Below are 16,939 nucleotides of genomic sequence, written 5' to 3'. Positions count from 1 at the left end.
GCAAAGGCCGTCGGCTCTCGGGCACCCGCAGCCTTCTGGCCCACTGGGGAGGGTCGTGGGCGTCCCAGCCCCTCAACCCAGCAGCCCGCCAGGGAACTGCCGTCTCGAGCGACCCCTCCACTACACACCGCCAGGGCCGCGCTAACGTCATCGCCTCCCCGCCTCGCGCGGCCGTTCCCTCCCCGCCCTCTCTCCCGGCGTGCACCGCGGCGGACGCTCCTCGCCCTCGGCTTCTGCCTGTCGCCCCAAGATGGCGGACACAATGAGCCGGCGTCTCGCCGGTTGCCCCTGAGGCGGCTGAGGACGAACAGTCAGCTAGGCCCCACAGTCAAGGCAGAAGAGCGTCGCCCAAGCAGGAGGAAGAGGAGGAGGCGACCCAACTGTCGGCCGCCCTCCCGCCGGCCCGGCGCCTGCCCCGCTCGGGTTGGCCCCTCGGCAGCCCGCCCGCTCGCTCGCCGCCGGGCCCCGCCCCGGCCCTGCGTCGCCGCTGCCTCCAGCAGCCGCCGCCATGAAGCTGACCGACAGCGTGCTGCGGAGCTTCCGCGTCGCCAAGGTGTTCCGCGAGAACTCGGACAAGATTAACTGCTTCGATTTCAGCCCTAACGGCGAGACGGTTATCTCGAGCAGCGACGACGACTCCATCGTGCTCTATGACTGCCAGGAGGGCAAGTGAGTGCGGCGGAGGCCCTGGGCCCGGATTTGAGTCCCTCCCTTCCTCCGGTAGCCCACCACTGGCCCCGCGGTCCGCCCTCCGTCCCGACTTCAACCCCGGCCTGTTTTGCACTGTCTCCTACAGGGTTGCCTCCACCTCGCAGATGTCCAGGAGACCTTTTTTTCCCCTTTTTTAAAAAAATAATGATTTTCGTAATAATAATAGCATTATTGTTTCGTGTGGCTTTGGTTTCCCCAGAACGCTTCTGCATCTTGCCAAACCCCACCTTGACCTTGACCTTTAAACGCCCTGACCACCCACCCCAGCCCCAGTCTGTAGCTTTTTCGGCTCCTCAGGCTTTCAAAGGTACTAGTCGGCTCTGAGTCGCGACGCAGGTCTGCAGGGGCTGTTCTCCTGCCTCATTCAACAGCGTCAACTCTCTCATCTGCCCTCCCCGCTATGACCTCGATTCAGCCCTGGCACTCCGCCCATCCCCTGCCCCTCAGCTTCCCGCGGCCTTTCTGCCGTCAGGCTGCGTAGGTGCAGTTCTTAGCTGTCAGGATGGATTTGTTGTGCTTCTTCGAGCCCCCTGGCTTTTTCTTCCTCTTCCAAGCTTTTCTCTTACTCCCTCAGACGCGGTGCCCACGTTTATAGTGAACTTTTTAACAACATAAAAAACTTCCTTTTTGCCCGATACAAACGAACTTGGCTGTCCCATCCGACCTGAATGTGAGCTTCCGTTAAAACAAAGAAAGCATCATAGAACAATTTCGGGTTTATACTTTTTTTTTTTAATTACACTTTATGGTCCATTTGGAATTCCAAGACTGATGAAACTTTTATGTTGCCTCAAGCCATTTGGAGACCCACCACACCTGCATCTCTTTGCAAAATCTAGGCACAGCTTTTTGCCTTTTTCTCTGGGGGCCCTGTCAGCCTTGCCTCATCCCACCCCTGTGAACTTGCTCAAAGTCTTTGCTTAGTTGTGAGTTCCTTTAGAGACAAAACTGGTTCAGGTTAAATTTGATTTCCTCTCAGCAAGCAGGCTTGCTGAGGTTTAGTTTAATTGGGTGGCTACTGGTTTTGTCAGACTTCGTTTTGTTACCTAGTAACAGATCTTATTTTTTGAAATCTTAGGTTTTTCTCTACCTTCTCCAGCTGTTCATTTTGCCTTTTTTTTTTTTTTTTTAAACCTATGTCTCTCTTTTGGAGCGTGTCTCTTCATTTGTGAATTTGATTATCTAAAGTAATGCTGTTTTGAATTGAGCTAGAATGGTATCCCAATTTTTTCCTACTGGGACTATGAAAAAGTATTATGTAATTGGCTCTGAACTGTCTTCGGTATGTGTAAGAGTGGCCTACGGTGGTGGTCCAGGGGGAGAAGGAATTGTTTGTTAGTTGGAAGGTTACTTAGTTATTTGAGTCAGTGTTATTCATTTGGTAGATGGATTTCTGCCCACGTCTGGTCACTTGGATGAGTTTAGAAGAGGGAGTAACCTTTAAAGCTGGGGTTGGGGTCAGGATTGAGGAGTCCTGGATTGTGGCATCCTGGAGTGAGAGGTAATTTGAAGCTGGCTTGCTTAAAATATTTAGTGCTTGTGCACAGATTAGAAGAACCTCTCCCTGGAATGTGAGGATAGGGACATATATCATTCAAAGGAAATGAAGGTGGTTGTGATAGCGGTTCTTCACAGTTTGTATCCAAATGTAGTATAATTTTGAAGGATGACAGTGACATGAAGTCCTGTCCTGTTAAAAGTAAAATGCCAGTTTTATGACATAATGCAGTTTATCAACTTGTGTAGCATTTTTGTATAATTACAAACTTACAGAAAGTTACAGCGGTGTTTCACAGAATTCCCCATATAATTCGACCATTGGTTACATTTTCCTCATTTGCTTTATCTCTGTGTAGGTAAATGTTTATGTGCACTGTATGCATTTTTTTTTTTTTTTTTTTTTTTACTGAACCATTAGAGAGTAAGTTGGAGATATCAAGCCCCTTTATCCCTAAACAGTTCAACATGGATTTCCTAAGCACAGAGACATTCTTTTACATAACCACATCACAATTATCTAAATTAGGAAATTTAATATCAATACAATACTACAGGGCATGCTCTTTTGAATTTTCTCTAATCAATTAATTGACTTGGTTTCTTTGTGATCTGTGATGAGGGAGTGGCCTGGTATTTAGGAGACCTGGGTTCTAGTTTGGCCTTGTGACCAGGTATGTGACATTGATCAAATCCTTCTCTGGATATTAGATGACCTCTTTAGCCTCCATGATTCTAAGTGGTAATGTGAAGCAAAACTTTGTCACTAGTGTTGCTGCATAAATTAATATAAAAATATTGGAGACAGAAACGTCTCAGTTTTGCAGAACTTTGTTCTGAAGGAATATGTGAACGTGTTAGTTTGCATATCGAAAGCTGTTTCACCTCAGGAGGGCATCTCTGAAAGACAGTAGGGCTGAATCCCACAAGGCCCTGCATTTCTCAGACCTAAAGGTTTGGATTTGCTTTGTAAAAGCAAAGCAGATCTGTTAAAAACTACAGGATGAGGCCGGGCGCAGTGGCTCACGCCTGTAATCCTAGCACTCTGGGAGGCCAAGGTGGGCGGATTGTTTGAGCTCAGGAGTTCGAAACCAGCCTGAGCAAGAGCAAGACCCCATCTCTACTAAAAATAGAAAGAAATTAATCGGACAACTAAAAATATATAGAAAAAAAAAATTAGCCGGGCATGGTGGCACATGCCTGTAGTCCCAGCTACTCAGGAGGCTGAGGCAGGAGGATTACTTGAGCCCAGGAGTTTGAGGTTGCTGTGAGCTAGGCTGACGCCACCTATAAATGACCATGTAAGACTTCATTCGAGGCCTTTGAGATCGATGGAGAAATCCAGGCCCCCTGAGCACCCGCTTTGCCTATAATCTTTATAAATCTATAAAACTATACCTTCATCTCTGTGTATTCTTTTATTTCCATTATTTTCCATTCTCTATTATTTTCTTATCCCTTGCAACCCTACCAAAGGGACCGGTTTTTTGCAGGGAGCGTGGCCGCACTCCCAGCACACTAGTGTAGGTCAAACCAATATGTGAAGAAATGCCTTCCCTAGAAGGCATGATATCTTTATGTGATAATACTAATGTTAGGATTTGGAGTTTGAAAATGGCTAAAACAAGATTTTTTTATGCTTAGTCTTTTCCAGTTTACTGTTCAGACTTTCTTTGTAGTGGAGTTTATCCATTGAGTGATACTTCCACTTGGAAGGCTATAAAGGATATTGTTTGTGGTAGGAGATGCAAATTACTCAAAGGCCTTAATATTATTTTCTTTGTTAATACCTGATCACCAGAATCATAGTTTGAGGAGAAAAGCTTACCAAAATATTTGAAAAATGTTGTACATGAACTTTGTAAAGACCCCTGAAATGGATGCAGTACCTTAGAATCTTGCTTTCAAACTAGGAAATAAAATGAGGTAATTGATTTCTTTTATTAGGAACAAATCTCAGGTTAGTGTTTTTAATAAATTTGAGGTAAATAGGCCATGTCTGTGTGAAAGTACACTGTTTAACTCTTCAGGTTAAAGAAAAATTGGCTCTTCATGTTCTGTCTTTACTATTGTAGGTGGGGTGAAATACTAGTATAAACTTCTTCCGCTGGTAGAAGCAGTCAACTGTCTAGAAAGCAAGTGGACAGTCACATACTCAGACTCACTTTCTCACTGGTTACCACACAGTAACCTCACAGCAGAACCCCAGACAGTGGACTCCACAAGGTAGCCTTTGCTGATCTTAGGGGTGAAGTATTATTTCAGTAAAGGTAAGAATGTGGAAAAATCCAGTGCATTTGTAGTGAGAAGTCTTGTTTGGAAATAGATTTTATGTAGAGAAGCACTTAGCCTTACTGATATTAACAAAAATTGAAAGTGCAAATGATTGACTTCTTAAGGCTGCCTGAGTCATCTGATTGTTTAGCATACAGATTCCAAGAGGATTTTACATTGAGAGGGTAAACTTTCCTTTTCATAAATTGGAGCTCTTAGTAAACATTGGTAGAGGATTTATGAAATCCTTCTAAGACCTAAATGTAGAACATTATGTTAAAGGCTTTCTTGTTTCTGACTTGGTACATGTTGGAGAGTTGTTCTAGCATTTGAATCTAGTTTTACAGAGACATTTAGGTGAAACCTTTTTTTTTTTTTTATCTGACTTAAGTGGTGTGTGACAAGGTTTTTGGTTAAAGATTTTGCCGAGATCAGTTGTAGCTTGATCTTCAAGGTTCTATAAGAGGAAGACATTTAAGGACCTTCAACAAATGGATTGGTAACATCAAATTTGAAAATGTGTGATTTTACATTAAAATAAAAACAAAAGAGCCATTGACTAGTTTTGCTGGGGAGAGTTAGGCTTGCCTTCTAAAAGGCAAATGCTTTGGATCTATAGAACAGGGAGGTTGGATATCTTCTGCAAGGGCTGATTATATTAGGAAAGGCAAGCAGTTTTGCATCTGGTTTCAGTTTTGATAAATCACTGCCTTCTTGAAGAAAGAGCTACTTTCTAAGTGAATGCCGTAAGAAAAGTTCTGGCATCTTGAGTTTGACATATTTTCACCCCTCGTCGTTGTAAGTTATGACTTGTTTTGTATGCTTTTCTTCCCAAATAGATATATGGCCATGTGTTACTTAACCATAGGGATTGTTAAGTGTTTTTGTCATTTTGCCAACATTATAGACTGTATTTATACAAACTTAGATGGTATAGCCTACTACACACCTAGGCTATATGATATGATATTGCTCCTTGGCTACAAACCTGTGCAGCATGTGACTGTACTGAATACTGTAGGCAATTGTGACACAGTGGTATTTGTATATCTAAACAAAGAAAAAGTTTTATACGGTAAAAATAATGTATAAAAGATAGATAATGCCCTGTACACCTGTTTAGGGTAGCTCTGTTTTAATCTTACGAGACCACCATCGTATATGCAGTCCCTCATTGATTGAAATGTCATTATGTGGCACGTGACTGTTTTTTCCTCAAAAGCTTACTTTTGAACATTGTAGTAAATCGAATCCCTAGACTTACTTCTACTTCCTACCTAACCTTGGCATTAGGTGTTCCGAGGTGAAAGTCTTCTTTAGATGGCTGTTCCACTTGATTGGTTATTGTTTTCTCCCTTTTGGAAGAAATTCTGTTTCTTTCCAGGGTTAGAGCTCACCAACAATCCTTACCTTTGCCACATCATTCAAGTGCTACTCTTCATTTTTTTTTTCTTTGCCATTCCTCTCTCAAGTGCTTCTCTTTATATGGAGATCACAGATTTTTTAGGTGAAACTTTTTTTTTTTTTTGTCTGACTTCAGTGGTGTGTGACAAAGTTTTTGTTTGTTTTTTTTTTTGAGACAAAGTCTCACTGTGTTGCCCAGGCTAGAGTGCCATGGCGTCATCCTAGCTCACAGCAACCTCAAACTCCTAGGCTTAAGCGATCCTCCTGCCTCAGCCTCCCGAGTAGCTGGGACTACAGGCATGCGCCACCATGCCCGGCTAATTTTTTCTATATATTTTTAGTTGTCCGATTAATTTCTTTCTATTTTTAGTAGAGACGGGGTCTCACTCTTGCTCAGGCTGGTTTCGAACTCCCAAGCTCAAACAATCCGCCCGCCTCGGCCTCCCAGAGAGCTAGGATTACAGGTGTGAGCCACCGTGCCGGTCTGACAAAGTTTTTGGTTAAAGATTTTGCTGAGATCAGTTTTAGCTTGATCTTCAAGGTTCTATAAGAGGAAGACATTTGAGGACCTTCAACAAATGGATTGGTAACATCTAGTTTGAAAATGTGTGATTTTACATTAAAATAAAAACAAAAGAGCCATTGACTAGTTTTGCTGGGGAGAGTTAGGTTTGCCTTCTATCTAAAAGGCAAATGCTTTGGATCTATAGAGAATTTTGATGGTTTTCTTTTCTCTGTCCATTTCCTCATCAGACCAAAGAGAACCTTGTACAGTAAGAAATATGGTGTGGACCTCATCAGATACACTCATGCAGCAAACACAGTTGTTTACAGCTCTAACAAAATAGACGGTAAGCAAGCCTTTTTAGGATGTTATGGTCATGGTTTCCTTTGTTAAATAGTTCACGGAATCTTTGTGACTACTTCTGTTTGATCATAGTTACTTTAGTTTAAATATTTCCTATGGTGTTAGCAATGCTAATTATATTGTTGTAACTGAAAGAATGCTGGAAGCAAGCCTTTAGCACTTTGGAAGGACTTGAAACTGAGTGTAAAATGTCTCCAATTTAGAGTGGGGAGTGGGAAGAGGAAGCAAGTAATTGTATTTATGGTTTGTACTTCTTTAAACTTAAAAGAATACTTGACACACAAGTGGTAAACAATAGGACTTTGCATTCAAAATATATAGATTTGAGAAAAGTTTTCACAAATGCTTGAGCTATGATAGTTTAAAGAAAGTTAGAAGAGTTTTTGGTGTTTGCCCAACCTTTTATGGTCTGTGTCATAAAGTTAAGTAAAGTATACTAACCGTAAGTCATTTTTGATTCCAGGAACATTTTTTGATCTGAATTTTATCCCTTTTCCCTTTTAAATACAACTAATACCTTTGAAGAGTAGAGTTATTTTTTTTTAGAAATTAAACTTGTTAATTTCTTCCTATAATAAGTGGTCTCTGTATTTACCTGCAATTCCCCTGGGGTAAGCCCTTCTAAGTTGATAGATTGATAATTGAGCTGTAACCTTTCTTTTCTTTTCTTTTAAACTCCTGTACTATTAAGTAACACTTATTTTCGATTTGGAATTTTTTTTTTTAACTTATGGCTTATTGATCATTTCACTTTTTGGAGTAAGATTTTTCTAATGTCATTCAACAAGAATTGGCTCAGACTGCTATTTTGGCCTTGCCTATCTCAGAGCAGGTGGGCAGAAGTCCCTTTTTTTTTTTTTTTTTTTAGTGAGCCTTTTCTGCCTGTACTGGATTTTTAGTTAAGTATATCATTTCTACTTTTCATGCCTCTATTTCAGAAGTGGTTTTCTAAGTAAGCAGAGCAGTTGATGCTTTTGGACAAGTATATGAAAACATTAGGATCCTGAGGAAACATGTCTATGTGATCATCTGAATGACTGGTATATTTCTTCTGTTGGGCTGTTTTTCTGAGTGATTAAATGAGGATTCTCCAAATGTGGTGCAAGATGAGGCAAATGTGTGGCACTTGCAGCTTTGCTGCCAGGCCTCTGCTGTGAGGATGTTGCCTTTCCTGTCTCGAGTGCATCCTGAAGAGTTCCTCCAGCGCTCCGTTTCCTTTGCCTGATTCCAGGCTGAGGTAGTAGTTTGTACAGTTTGAGGGTCTATGATACCACCCGGTACAGGAGATAACTGTACAGGCCACTGCCTTGCCAGGAACAGCGCGCCAGCTACTGAGTGGGGCGGAGAGGATGGCGTCGCCCTGCTCATCTCTGGGAAACCAGGTAATGGGGAGGAAGTCTGTCTTCTTAGGGCAGGTGAGTAATGCTTAGCACCAGAACAACCAGGAATACTTTGTAGTTGTCATTCAAGAAGTTTGAAGATGTTTTCAAGGAAAACCATGTAGAGTTCAGTTATGGAACATAGAATGCCCTTTTCCCCTCCCAGATTAAATACCTTCTTATTAGAAAGCACCTTTGTGAACCACTGGGAAGACTTGGTGCTTTCAACCTCTTTATTCCTGTGTGCTGTGTGCCTTCAGAATGTTCTTTCTGTGCTTTTCTTTCTGCGTTTCTACACCATTTCCTATTACCTGTTTCTCAACAATAATTTTTCCTTATTCCTATTCTTTTTAGGGGCATAGTAGTTTCCTACTTTCCAGTTCTATTCTTTATGGCACTTCATTTCCCTCCTACCCCCATCCTGTTTGTTTACTTTTTCAAATTTGGTTTTTAAGAGTGTCTTATTTTCCTCAAGAACAAATTTCTGTAATTATTCCTTTCTTTAATATTGTCAAAATCTCAACTGCTGTGACTTGTTGGTATATGAGTTTGACTTTTTAAATGTCTTAAGATCTTTTAACCCAAATCTCAACATTACTTCTCTTTCCATTTTGTTTAGTTTCAAGGTAAATTGTGTATCCACTTGAACATTCAAATGGGTCAGGGTTGGGTTAATACAGTTAGAGAGAATCCTGGACAAATTTGCTGCCAGGGTCCAGCCTGATCTTCAGCTTAGCGTGGCTGCTTACCTCTTTGAGCCTGTTTCCTTAGCAGCCAAATATTTTTCTTTAAGGTTTGCCATTCTGTGGGCAGTAGACCAATGTGTAAAACTATTGGCTTTTTTTGTTTTGTTTGTTTTTTGTTTTGTTTTTGGCTAGAGTACATTTGCAAGGCAAGTTGCATTTTAATTATGAAGAAGTCAAAGATTGGTAGTAAAACAGTGATTTCAAACATTGTTTTCTATGTTGTCAACTTAAGAACTCTACTTTTGAGCTATGTGAAATCTACATACCAACTCTTCAGTTGCAGAGAGGAATTATTCACCATTATTTATTCACACCTTGCTTGCGTTATGGAATACAGTGAGTTCTTTGACCTTGTCTTTTCAAGATGAAGATGCAAAGTAAATTCCTTTTAAATAGTACAGTATCATCATACCTTATTTGTCTTCTTACAGATACTATTCGTTACCTGTCCTTGCATGACAACAAATACATCAGATACTTTCCTGGACATAGCAAAAGGTAAGACCCAAGTGTTGTAGAAGTAGATAATTCTTTTATCCCTGAGGTTACCCAGAGAATAGAAGAGTGGAGACATTGTATTAGTGAACTGAAGCTACTTCCTAATGTTGTTTGGCATTCCTCTTCATCTTTTCTTGTTAACCCTTCTTAAATAGTCTCTTGGTTTACAGAAGTTATGGAAGCAAGGGTAGTACTTCAGAGATAAAGTGAAATCTCAGTTAAAATATAATTAGAAAAAAATGTTGATTAAAGATATTCGGTGAAAGCCTATGTATTAATAGTAAAAATTACATTTGGCATTTAGGTACACCAAATCTCAGATACCCCTTAATAAAAGGATCATTTGTGTTTATGAGGCCTTCCAATATACGTGGCCCCCATTTCAGCACGCCTCTACATAAAAATGTTCTATTTGAAGATCTTAATTTGGATGCAAAAGAAAAAAAAAGTCCTTTGTTGCTTTTACAGTTAAGAAGTTTATCTCTTTATTGCTATACTGTAATGCAGGTTGCTTCTTTCTGATCCTCATTCCACTGTCTCCAATTTTTTTTCACCCCATCTCTCAACATCCTGCTTCAGCATCCAATGTTACAATTCTAACTGCTTCATAATCTCCCTTAATGGTTCTCCACGTCTGCCTGCTCTTTCCTGTTGGAGTCAGGTTCTACCCCTTCTGGCTCTGACCCATTTTCCCAGCATTTTCTCTCGCCACTCCAGTTAGGTGAACTCTGGGCTATTTCCTAAACATGGACCTCATGCCTTCTCGTCTGGTACCTTTCAGAAAGGTGTCTCCCTTTGAAACCTTGTCCACCACAAATGTTGCTTCTTCCAGAAAACCTTTCTTGGCCCTCTTTTGGTGTTGTGTGAACCAGACAGTTAAGCTTCCTTAGGGTCAGGATCTTGCTTCTCCTTATGTTCCCTGTACTTCTCAGCATAGAGCCTTATACCAGGATAAACCTTCTCTGAGCTCTTGAGCTGAATGCCGTAGCATGAAATTACATGTACACAAGCTTTCTGCTCACTCTGTTTTATTTTTTAAATTTTTAAGTTGAGGAGCTAGTACAAATGTTAGTTGAGTTATAAGTATGGTGCCCAGACCAACAGCCTCACCATACCTGGTAACTTGTTAGAAACTCAGATTCACAGACCCCAGCCCAGACCTACTAGATTAAAAGCTCTGGGAGCAGATCCCAGCAATCTGTTTTAACCCACCCTCCAAGTGATGCTGACGCCACTCAGGTTTCAGAACATTGGTATAGTCCACAAATGTCTTGTTAAGCAATTGCGCTGTCTTTTTTCAAATTGATGTATAGTTCACGTACCATAAATTGTCCCTTTTAAAATATACAACTCAGTGGTTTTTACTGTATGCACAGAGTTGGGCAACCATCACCACTATCTAATTTCAGAACATTTTCATCAATACAAAGAGAAACCTTGTGCCCATTAGCAATCACTCCCTTACTTAGCCCTTGGCAATCACTAATCCACTTTCTCTGTATATAAAGTTCCCTATTCTAGACATTTGGTATAAATGGCTTTTATGTCTGGCTTCTTTTACTTAGCATGGTGTTTCCAAGGTTCATCCATGTTGTCATATGAATCATACTTAATCCCTTTTTATTGCCAAATAATATATCATTGTATGGATGTACCACATTTTGTTTATTCTTTAGTTAATGGACATTTGGGTTGTTTGCACTTTTTGGCTATTATGAATAATGCTGCTATGAACATATGTATACAATTTTATGTGAATATATATTTTTAGTTCTCTTGGGTATATACCTAGGAGTGGAATTTCTGGATCATATGGTAAACTATCTTTTTGAAAAAACTTTTCCAGAGCAACTGTACCATTTTTTCATTTCCACCAGCAATGTAGAAGGGTTCCAATTTCTCCACATCCTCACCAACACTTGTTATCACCTCTCTTTTTTATTAATAGCTGTGGCTAGTGGGTGTGAAGTAGTATTTCATTGTGTTTTTGATTTGCATTGGAGTCATACATTTTTTATGCTGTAATTTTAAGTTGCTTTATTCATTATACTAGTTGTCTTTGGTTATTCCAGGTATGCTTGTGTATGTGTGTTTTAGTGTGTTTCTTAAAATGGCAATTTTGGGAGAACAGGTATATATAGATAGAGTTGTTTAGAGTTCACATCCAATTTTTGCTAATGTTTTGCTTCAACTCCTGTTTATCTTGATGCATTGCAGGGTGGTGGCCTTGTCCATGTCACCTGTGGATGACACTTTCATTTCTGGGTCTCTTGATAAGACCATTCGACTCTGGGATCTCCGGTCTCCTAACTGCCAGGTAATGGTACTTCGAAGTTGTGTCTTTGAGCTTTTTCTATGGTAGGCATTATCATCAACTCTACCTCTCAAGGAAGGTTGAAAGCAGTGGTTCCATTCTGGGATCCCAGAGTCTTTTTTAAACTTTGGAGAAAACCTATTTTCCTGGTAGGAAAGCAAATACCCTAGTCTAGTGCACATTGCATTATACCCTACGACTTAGTGTTGTTTGTTTGTTTTTTTTGAGACAGAGTCTTACTCTGTTGCCCTGGCTAGAGTGCCGTAGCGTCAGCCTAGCTCACAGCAACCTTAGACTCCTGGGCTCAAGCAATCCTATTGCCTCAGCCTCCCAAGTAGCTGGGACTACAGGCATGTGCCACCATGACCGGCTAATTTTTTCTGTATATTTTTAGTTATCCAGATAATTTCTTTTTATTTTTTTATTTTTTTTTTAGTAGAGACAGGGTCTTGCTCTTGCTCAGCCTGGTCTCGAACTCCTGAGCTCACACATTCGGCCCGCCTCGGCCTCCCAGAGTGCTAAGAGCGACTTAGTGTTTTAAAAACAGTGTTCCTAGAGCCTTTGAGCAACAGCTTTTAGCTTCAAGGAGTTTGTTTTTACTTGAACTCTGTCTATAATATTGTACAGTTAAGGTTGATCAGAAATCTGTTGTCTACAGACCTTTTAAAAGCTTTATTTTATTTATTTTTATGTTTTTTTCTGTTCTGTAGGTAGGCTGGTATTTCTTTATATGCCTTAGTTTTCTTTGGGAAAAGTAAATTACATAGTGGTAGGGTCCTGGATTCATTAACTCTTTGTCTTATTTCTTTTAGGGCCTCATGCATCTTCAGGGCAAGCCAGTTTGTTCTTTTGATCCAGAAGGGTTAATTTTTGCTGCAGGTGTCAACTCTGAAATGGTCAAACTTTATGACCTTCGTTCTTTTGATAAGGTAAATCTTTGAATCTTTGAGCTATCTTAATATCATGGAAGTTTTAAGGGTGAGGTAGACATTTTAAGAGCCTTTTCTACAATAACTAAGTATGTGGTAGATATTAGAGAGTGTCAGAGCAGTTGTTCATCCTCTGCTTTCCCTAGTCAGAAAGGAATCTAAAAGGTTAGAATGGGAGTTGGCTCTAAGAGATAGAATTATTAATGTGCCTTGTGCCTGGGGCTGCTATTTTTTTTATCATCTGCAGGGGCCATTTGCAACCTTTAAGATGCAGTATGATCGGACTTGTGAATGGACAGGACTTAAGTTCAGCAATGATGGCAAACTCATCCTCATCTCCACCAATGGCAGCTTCATCCGTCTTATCGATGCATTCAAGGGAGTGGTGATGCATACGTTTGGGGTGAGTCAAGAGCCTTTAAGCATGGCTGTTTCCACGTGCATACTTTCTGGGCTGAGAATTGTGTTAGCTGGTTAGTTCAGGCCAGCAGTTATCCTTTGACTCACTGATCAAGGCATGAACTTGAATTTTCTTCCTGTTCATGAACTTATTTCCCTTGGGTTCTGTAGACATTCACTTTTCACCAAGTGACACAAGTTTGGTGTTTAGTTATAAAATAATTCCTAACAATAAACAGTTTTCTTGTCCCCTTGAATATGGAGTTGGGGGTAGAGGTGGATTATAAAGGGTGGCAGCCACTTTTGAAACCTTGGTGGCATAGTACATAACAAGGAAAGAGTTTCATGGAAAGGAAGGTCATGCACGTGCTGGGTTGGTGTTTCTAGGAAATTGTTTTTGTTTTTATTAATGGCCCTGTAACAACAAGAGAACCACTCTGTTTCGTTTTAGGGTTATGCCAACAGCAAAGCTGTCACACTGGAGGCTTCATTTACTCCAGACTCTCAATTTATTATGATCGGTGAGCTTCCTTTTCTCCCTTGGGATTATTTCTCTGGTACTGTGCATTTGTTTGTTTAAATTAGAACTAAGATATTATTATCTGTTTGATCTTCTCATATTTCTGTATAGCACATTATGCTAAGGGTATAGTGTCTTTAAAGCATAGTGTCTTTAAACCATCCTGACTTTGGAGTTCTTTACTGGGAACTGGCATTAATGTTGGTCTTTGTGGACCAACATTAGAGTTAAACTCTGCAAGCACTACCTTGTTAGTGATACTAACGTCCCGGTATAATCCTCCATTCATTCATCTTTGTGGCTACATGTTGGTAAGGTAATGGTATTCAACCCCTTTTTTAGACAAGAAAACTGAAGTTAGAGGGGAAATGATATGCCTGTGAGAACATAACCAGGGTCAAGATCAATTTTCAAAGTGTCCTCCTTTCACTGCCTCTTCTCCCTCTAAATTTCTGCAGAGGGCTGGGTTCTGAAGCTTGGCCTATCTCGAGGCTTCAATTCATGTCTTCTTTACATTTTCTTTGTATTATGCCTTGAACTGTTACATTTTCCTTGAATATTCTCTTTAGGTTCAGAGGATGGCAAGATCCATGTTTGGAATGGAGAGAGCGGTATAAAAGTAGCTGTGTTAGATGGTAAACATACCGGCCCCATTACCTGTTTGCAGTTCAACCCCAAGTTCATGACCTTTGCCAGCGCATGTTCCAACATGGTATGTGAACAAGAGGTGTCCTCTACCTAGGGGCCCTTTCCATTTGGGGTGGTGGGTGCCTCAATAAGCACAGCCAGCTGTGTTCTACATAGGTACATTACAAGCACTCCAGTTAATGTTTCTGAACTCTGGTGGCTTCCCTCTTTTACCTCATATTATATGATCTCTGGTCATGCTGATCTTTCACTTTTATTCTTCTTCCCTCTTCCCAGAGTTGATCTAGGGTCACCTCAGAACTCCAAGGAGGCCAGTTTTTACTGTTTGAGCCTGGTTTTAGGCTCAAACTGCCTCGGCTATACTTAACAGCTGTTTGCTCCTTAAAATACTCTGCACCGGTCTTTTGTGGCTACAGCCTTTTAGTTTTCCATTCCTCTTGGTTTATGCTGAACTTCCAGAAATTCTTAGAGTTAATCATAACTTAGCACTTAGAATTAACTCCAGGCCCATATCTCTTTCTAGATAACATTAGCAGAATAAAGGATCAGTGAGTCTCAGCCTCCAGTTTCCTCTTAGGATTTCCTAAACCCACCTGGGTATTTGGGAATGAGGCATTTCATTACAAGCCTACCCAGAGCACATTGCCCCCTCTCTTTTTTAAACCAAGAAAATAATGTCAGAAAAAATACAACAAAACCATTCAGTCCCTGTCATTTTTTACGGCTCAGGAAGGAGGAGGCCTATCAGAAGTTACCTGGTAGATTAGCGGCGAGGCCAGGTTACCCAGACCATCCACTTCCCACGTAGCTCTTCTTTTTTCCTTAAAAAAATGATCTGGTATGGTGGAAGGTGGACAATGAGTGTTGGAGGGAAACAGAACAGAACCAGCTTACTTTCACATAAAGGGGAGAGTGTTTCTGTCGCTATGGAGCTGGTCCTAGAGTGTTCTGCTAGAGCCGGTTGGTCAGAAGGGAGGGGCACCAGAGCCATTAACTCCTCCACCATTGGGGCTGGGCAGCTTGATGCTGTGGGGTGGGGTATGAAGAGCCCTCGGTAGTGAGGGAATGCTTGGCTTTTTAAAGTTGATTTGTGTTCTCCTTCCAGGCCTTCTGGTTGCCCACCATTGATGACTGACCCTGATGCTGCTCGGCTATTTCTGTACAGTGAAGGCGGCCAGTAGGAGAAAACTCAGAGGGGACTGAGATAATATAATAGTGGGATTGGATCATTTGACTGGGCTGGAGAACATCCTTTCACATGGCCTTCCCATCGATGTGCTGTACATCTGCGCAAAAGAACAAAATGACTTTGCTGAGCTTCTTCAAAAGGACTCTTGGTGCAGCAGACTCGGTTGGGACTTAGCTTTTCTAGCTGTCACTGCACCAAGCTCCTCCAGAGGAGTGACCAGACTCGCGATTAGGGTATAGTGGGGCTCTCAAGACACCTTCAAGTTTGAATGTATTTGCTGCTGAAGAGCCAGTGAAGTCGTCAGTTCTGCACATCTCTTCTCCCACCCCCATAATGCATGGGAAGCCACGGTCTTGGTTTTGGGATGCTGGGGCAGCTCAGTGCCCCTTGCCCTCACCCTGCATGTCTTGTTACTGGGTCTCCCTGTGTAATTGTGGCATTATTCCACAGCCATCATGTTTCTTAGGTGCCAAACATTTACAGAAATAAGTCTTCACATATTTTGGGGTCAAAGAAAGGGACAGATACAGAAGGACCTTGCTTGTCAGGAAGCTGTGCAGTTAGTTGTGTGAGGGTAGGTGTTCTGGGCAGGTCTTGGGCTCTAGGTACTAGGTGGGAAAAGGCCCAAGAGCCTGAAAGGGAGGAAGGGGGTAGCAGGTGAGTTCTGGTGCAGTACCCTGTAGTCAAGACAAACCCATGGTCCTCCTGGATGCCTACTGAGTTTGGTTTGTACAAAAGCAAGGTGGGAGTCTATTTTTGTACATGAGATACATCACGCTTTCCTGTGGGCCAGTATTGTGAAGTGAGTCTGAGTTGTTTACACTGATGCCTTCCCTGCCGACCACAAATTGTGTACATAGTCTCCAGATGATACCACCCCTCTCCTCAGCTCCCAACCAGGAGCTGGTTCTAGGCCTGTGTTATATGTTATATTTAGCCTTTTTATATATGACCTTTGATTTCTGTTGTTTGTATTTTAGCAGTGTGTGCACCTGTGTTTAAATATATCTGTGCATACATATATGCATATACGTGTATGTATGCATATATATATATATCTCATTTGTAGTTTCTGAGAGTTCAGCTGAAGGAGTTAAGAGTCCTACAGCCTGGGAGAAAGACTGCATCCTTACTAATAGTGTTTGCCACAAGTGTTAGTGAGTCTTCCCTATTGCCATTTGCCCTTCGGGAGACTGAATGAAGCAAAGCTTCTAGTGTTTGCTGTTTCCATGGCAGCTAAGTGAGGATCTTGGGATGATTCCATTCCTCAAGCCGCACTTTGGGGCCCTCTCTGCAGTATTAGCCCCGTTTTTGCCCGGTGATGCTTTGTCTGCACCTGTTAATGTGTGTGACAGTCATTCTTGCATGGCTTCTGTGTCTGGCTTGCGGCATTTGGGACAGAATGCTGGAACCAGAGCATTTTCGGCTTGTCTGAGGCTTCTTTGCCAATTACAGATCACTCCCATTTACCTGATATGTCTGCTTTCTTGCTGCTTTTCCTTGCTTTCTCTTAGGAGAGGAAGGGGCTCTAGCCAGGCCCAGGTTAAAATGAGTTGCAGTGGG

At 41.6% G+C, this 16,939-nt stretch overlaps 1 protein-coding gene across 2 annotated transcripts; it reads left to right on the top strand.

The window, feature by feature from the left end:
- Positions 1-252: 252 nt before the first annotated feature.
- On the top strand, positions 253-16,403 carry WDR82 (WD repeat domain 82). 2 transcript variants are annotated; one of them, XM_012638498.1, is made up of 9 exons: positions 253-669; positions 6,640-6,737; positions 9,311-9,377; positions 11,595-11,694; positions 12,504-12,620; positions 12,868-13,023; positions 13,471-13,540; positions 14,109-14,251; positions 15,293-16,403. In XM_012638498.1, the coding sequence occupies exons 1-9, from the start codon at positions 509-511 to the stop codon at positions 15,320-15,322; spliced, it is 942 nt and encodes a 313-aa protein (XP_012493952.1). In that variant the 5' UTR covers positions 253-508; the 3' UTR covers positions 15,323-16,403. The 2 variants fall into 2 exon arrangements, with proteins under 2 accessions (XP_012493952.1, XP_012493960.1); XM_012638506.1 differs by lacking the exons at positions 253-669; positions 6,640-6,737 and adding an exon at positions 9,026-9,215.
- Positions 16,404-16,939: the final 536 nt, after the last annotated feature.

Source organism: Propithecus coquereli, unplaced genomic scaffold (assembly GCF_000956105.1).
Source record: "Propithecus coquereli isolate 6110/MARCELLA unplaced genomic scaffold, Pcoq_1.0 Scaffold1, whole genome shotgun sequence".
Classification (NCBI taxonomy): Eukaryota; Metazoa; Chordata; class Mammalia; order Primates; family Indriidae; genus Propithecus; species Propithecus coquereli.
This window is presented reverse-complemented; position numbering and strand designations above follow the sequence as displayed.

Bases quoted from the DNA above. Each gene is read 5' to 3' on its own strand.
- WDR82 (XM_012638498.1), top strand. From the start codon at position 509: ATGAAGCTGACCGACAGCGTGCTGCGGAGCTTCCGCGTCGCCAAGGTG. The intron at 12,621-12,867 runs GTAAATCTTTGA...TATCATCTGCAG, and splicing joins ACCTTCGTTCTTTTGATAAG to GGGCCATTTGCAACCTTTAA. The intron at 13,541-14,108 runs GTGAGCTTCCTT...TATTCTCTTTAG, and splicing joins CTCTCAATTTATTATGATCG to GTTCAGAGGATGGCAAGATC.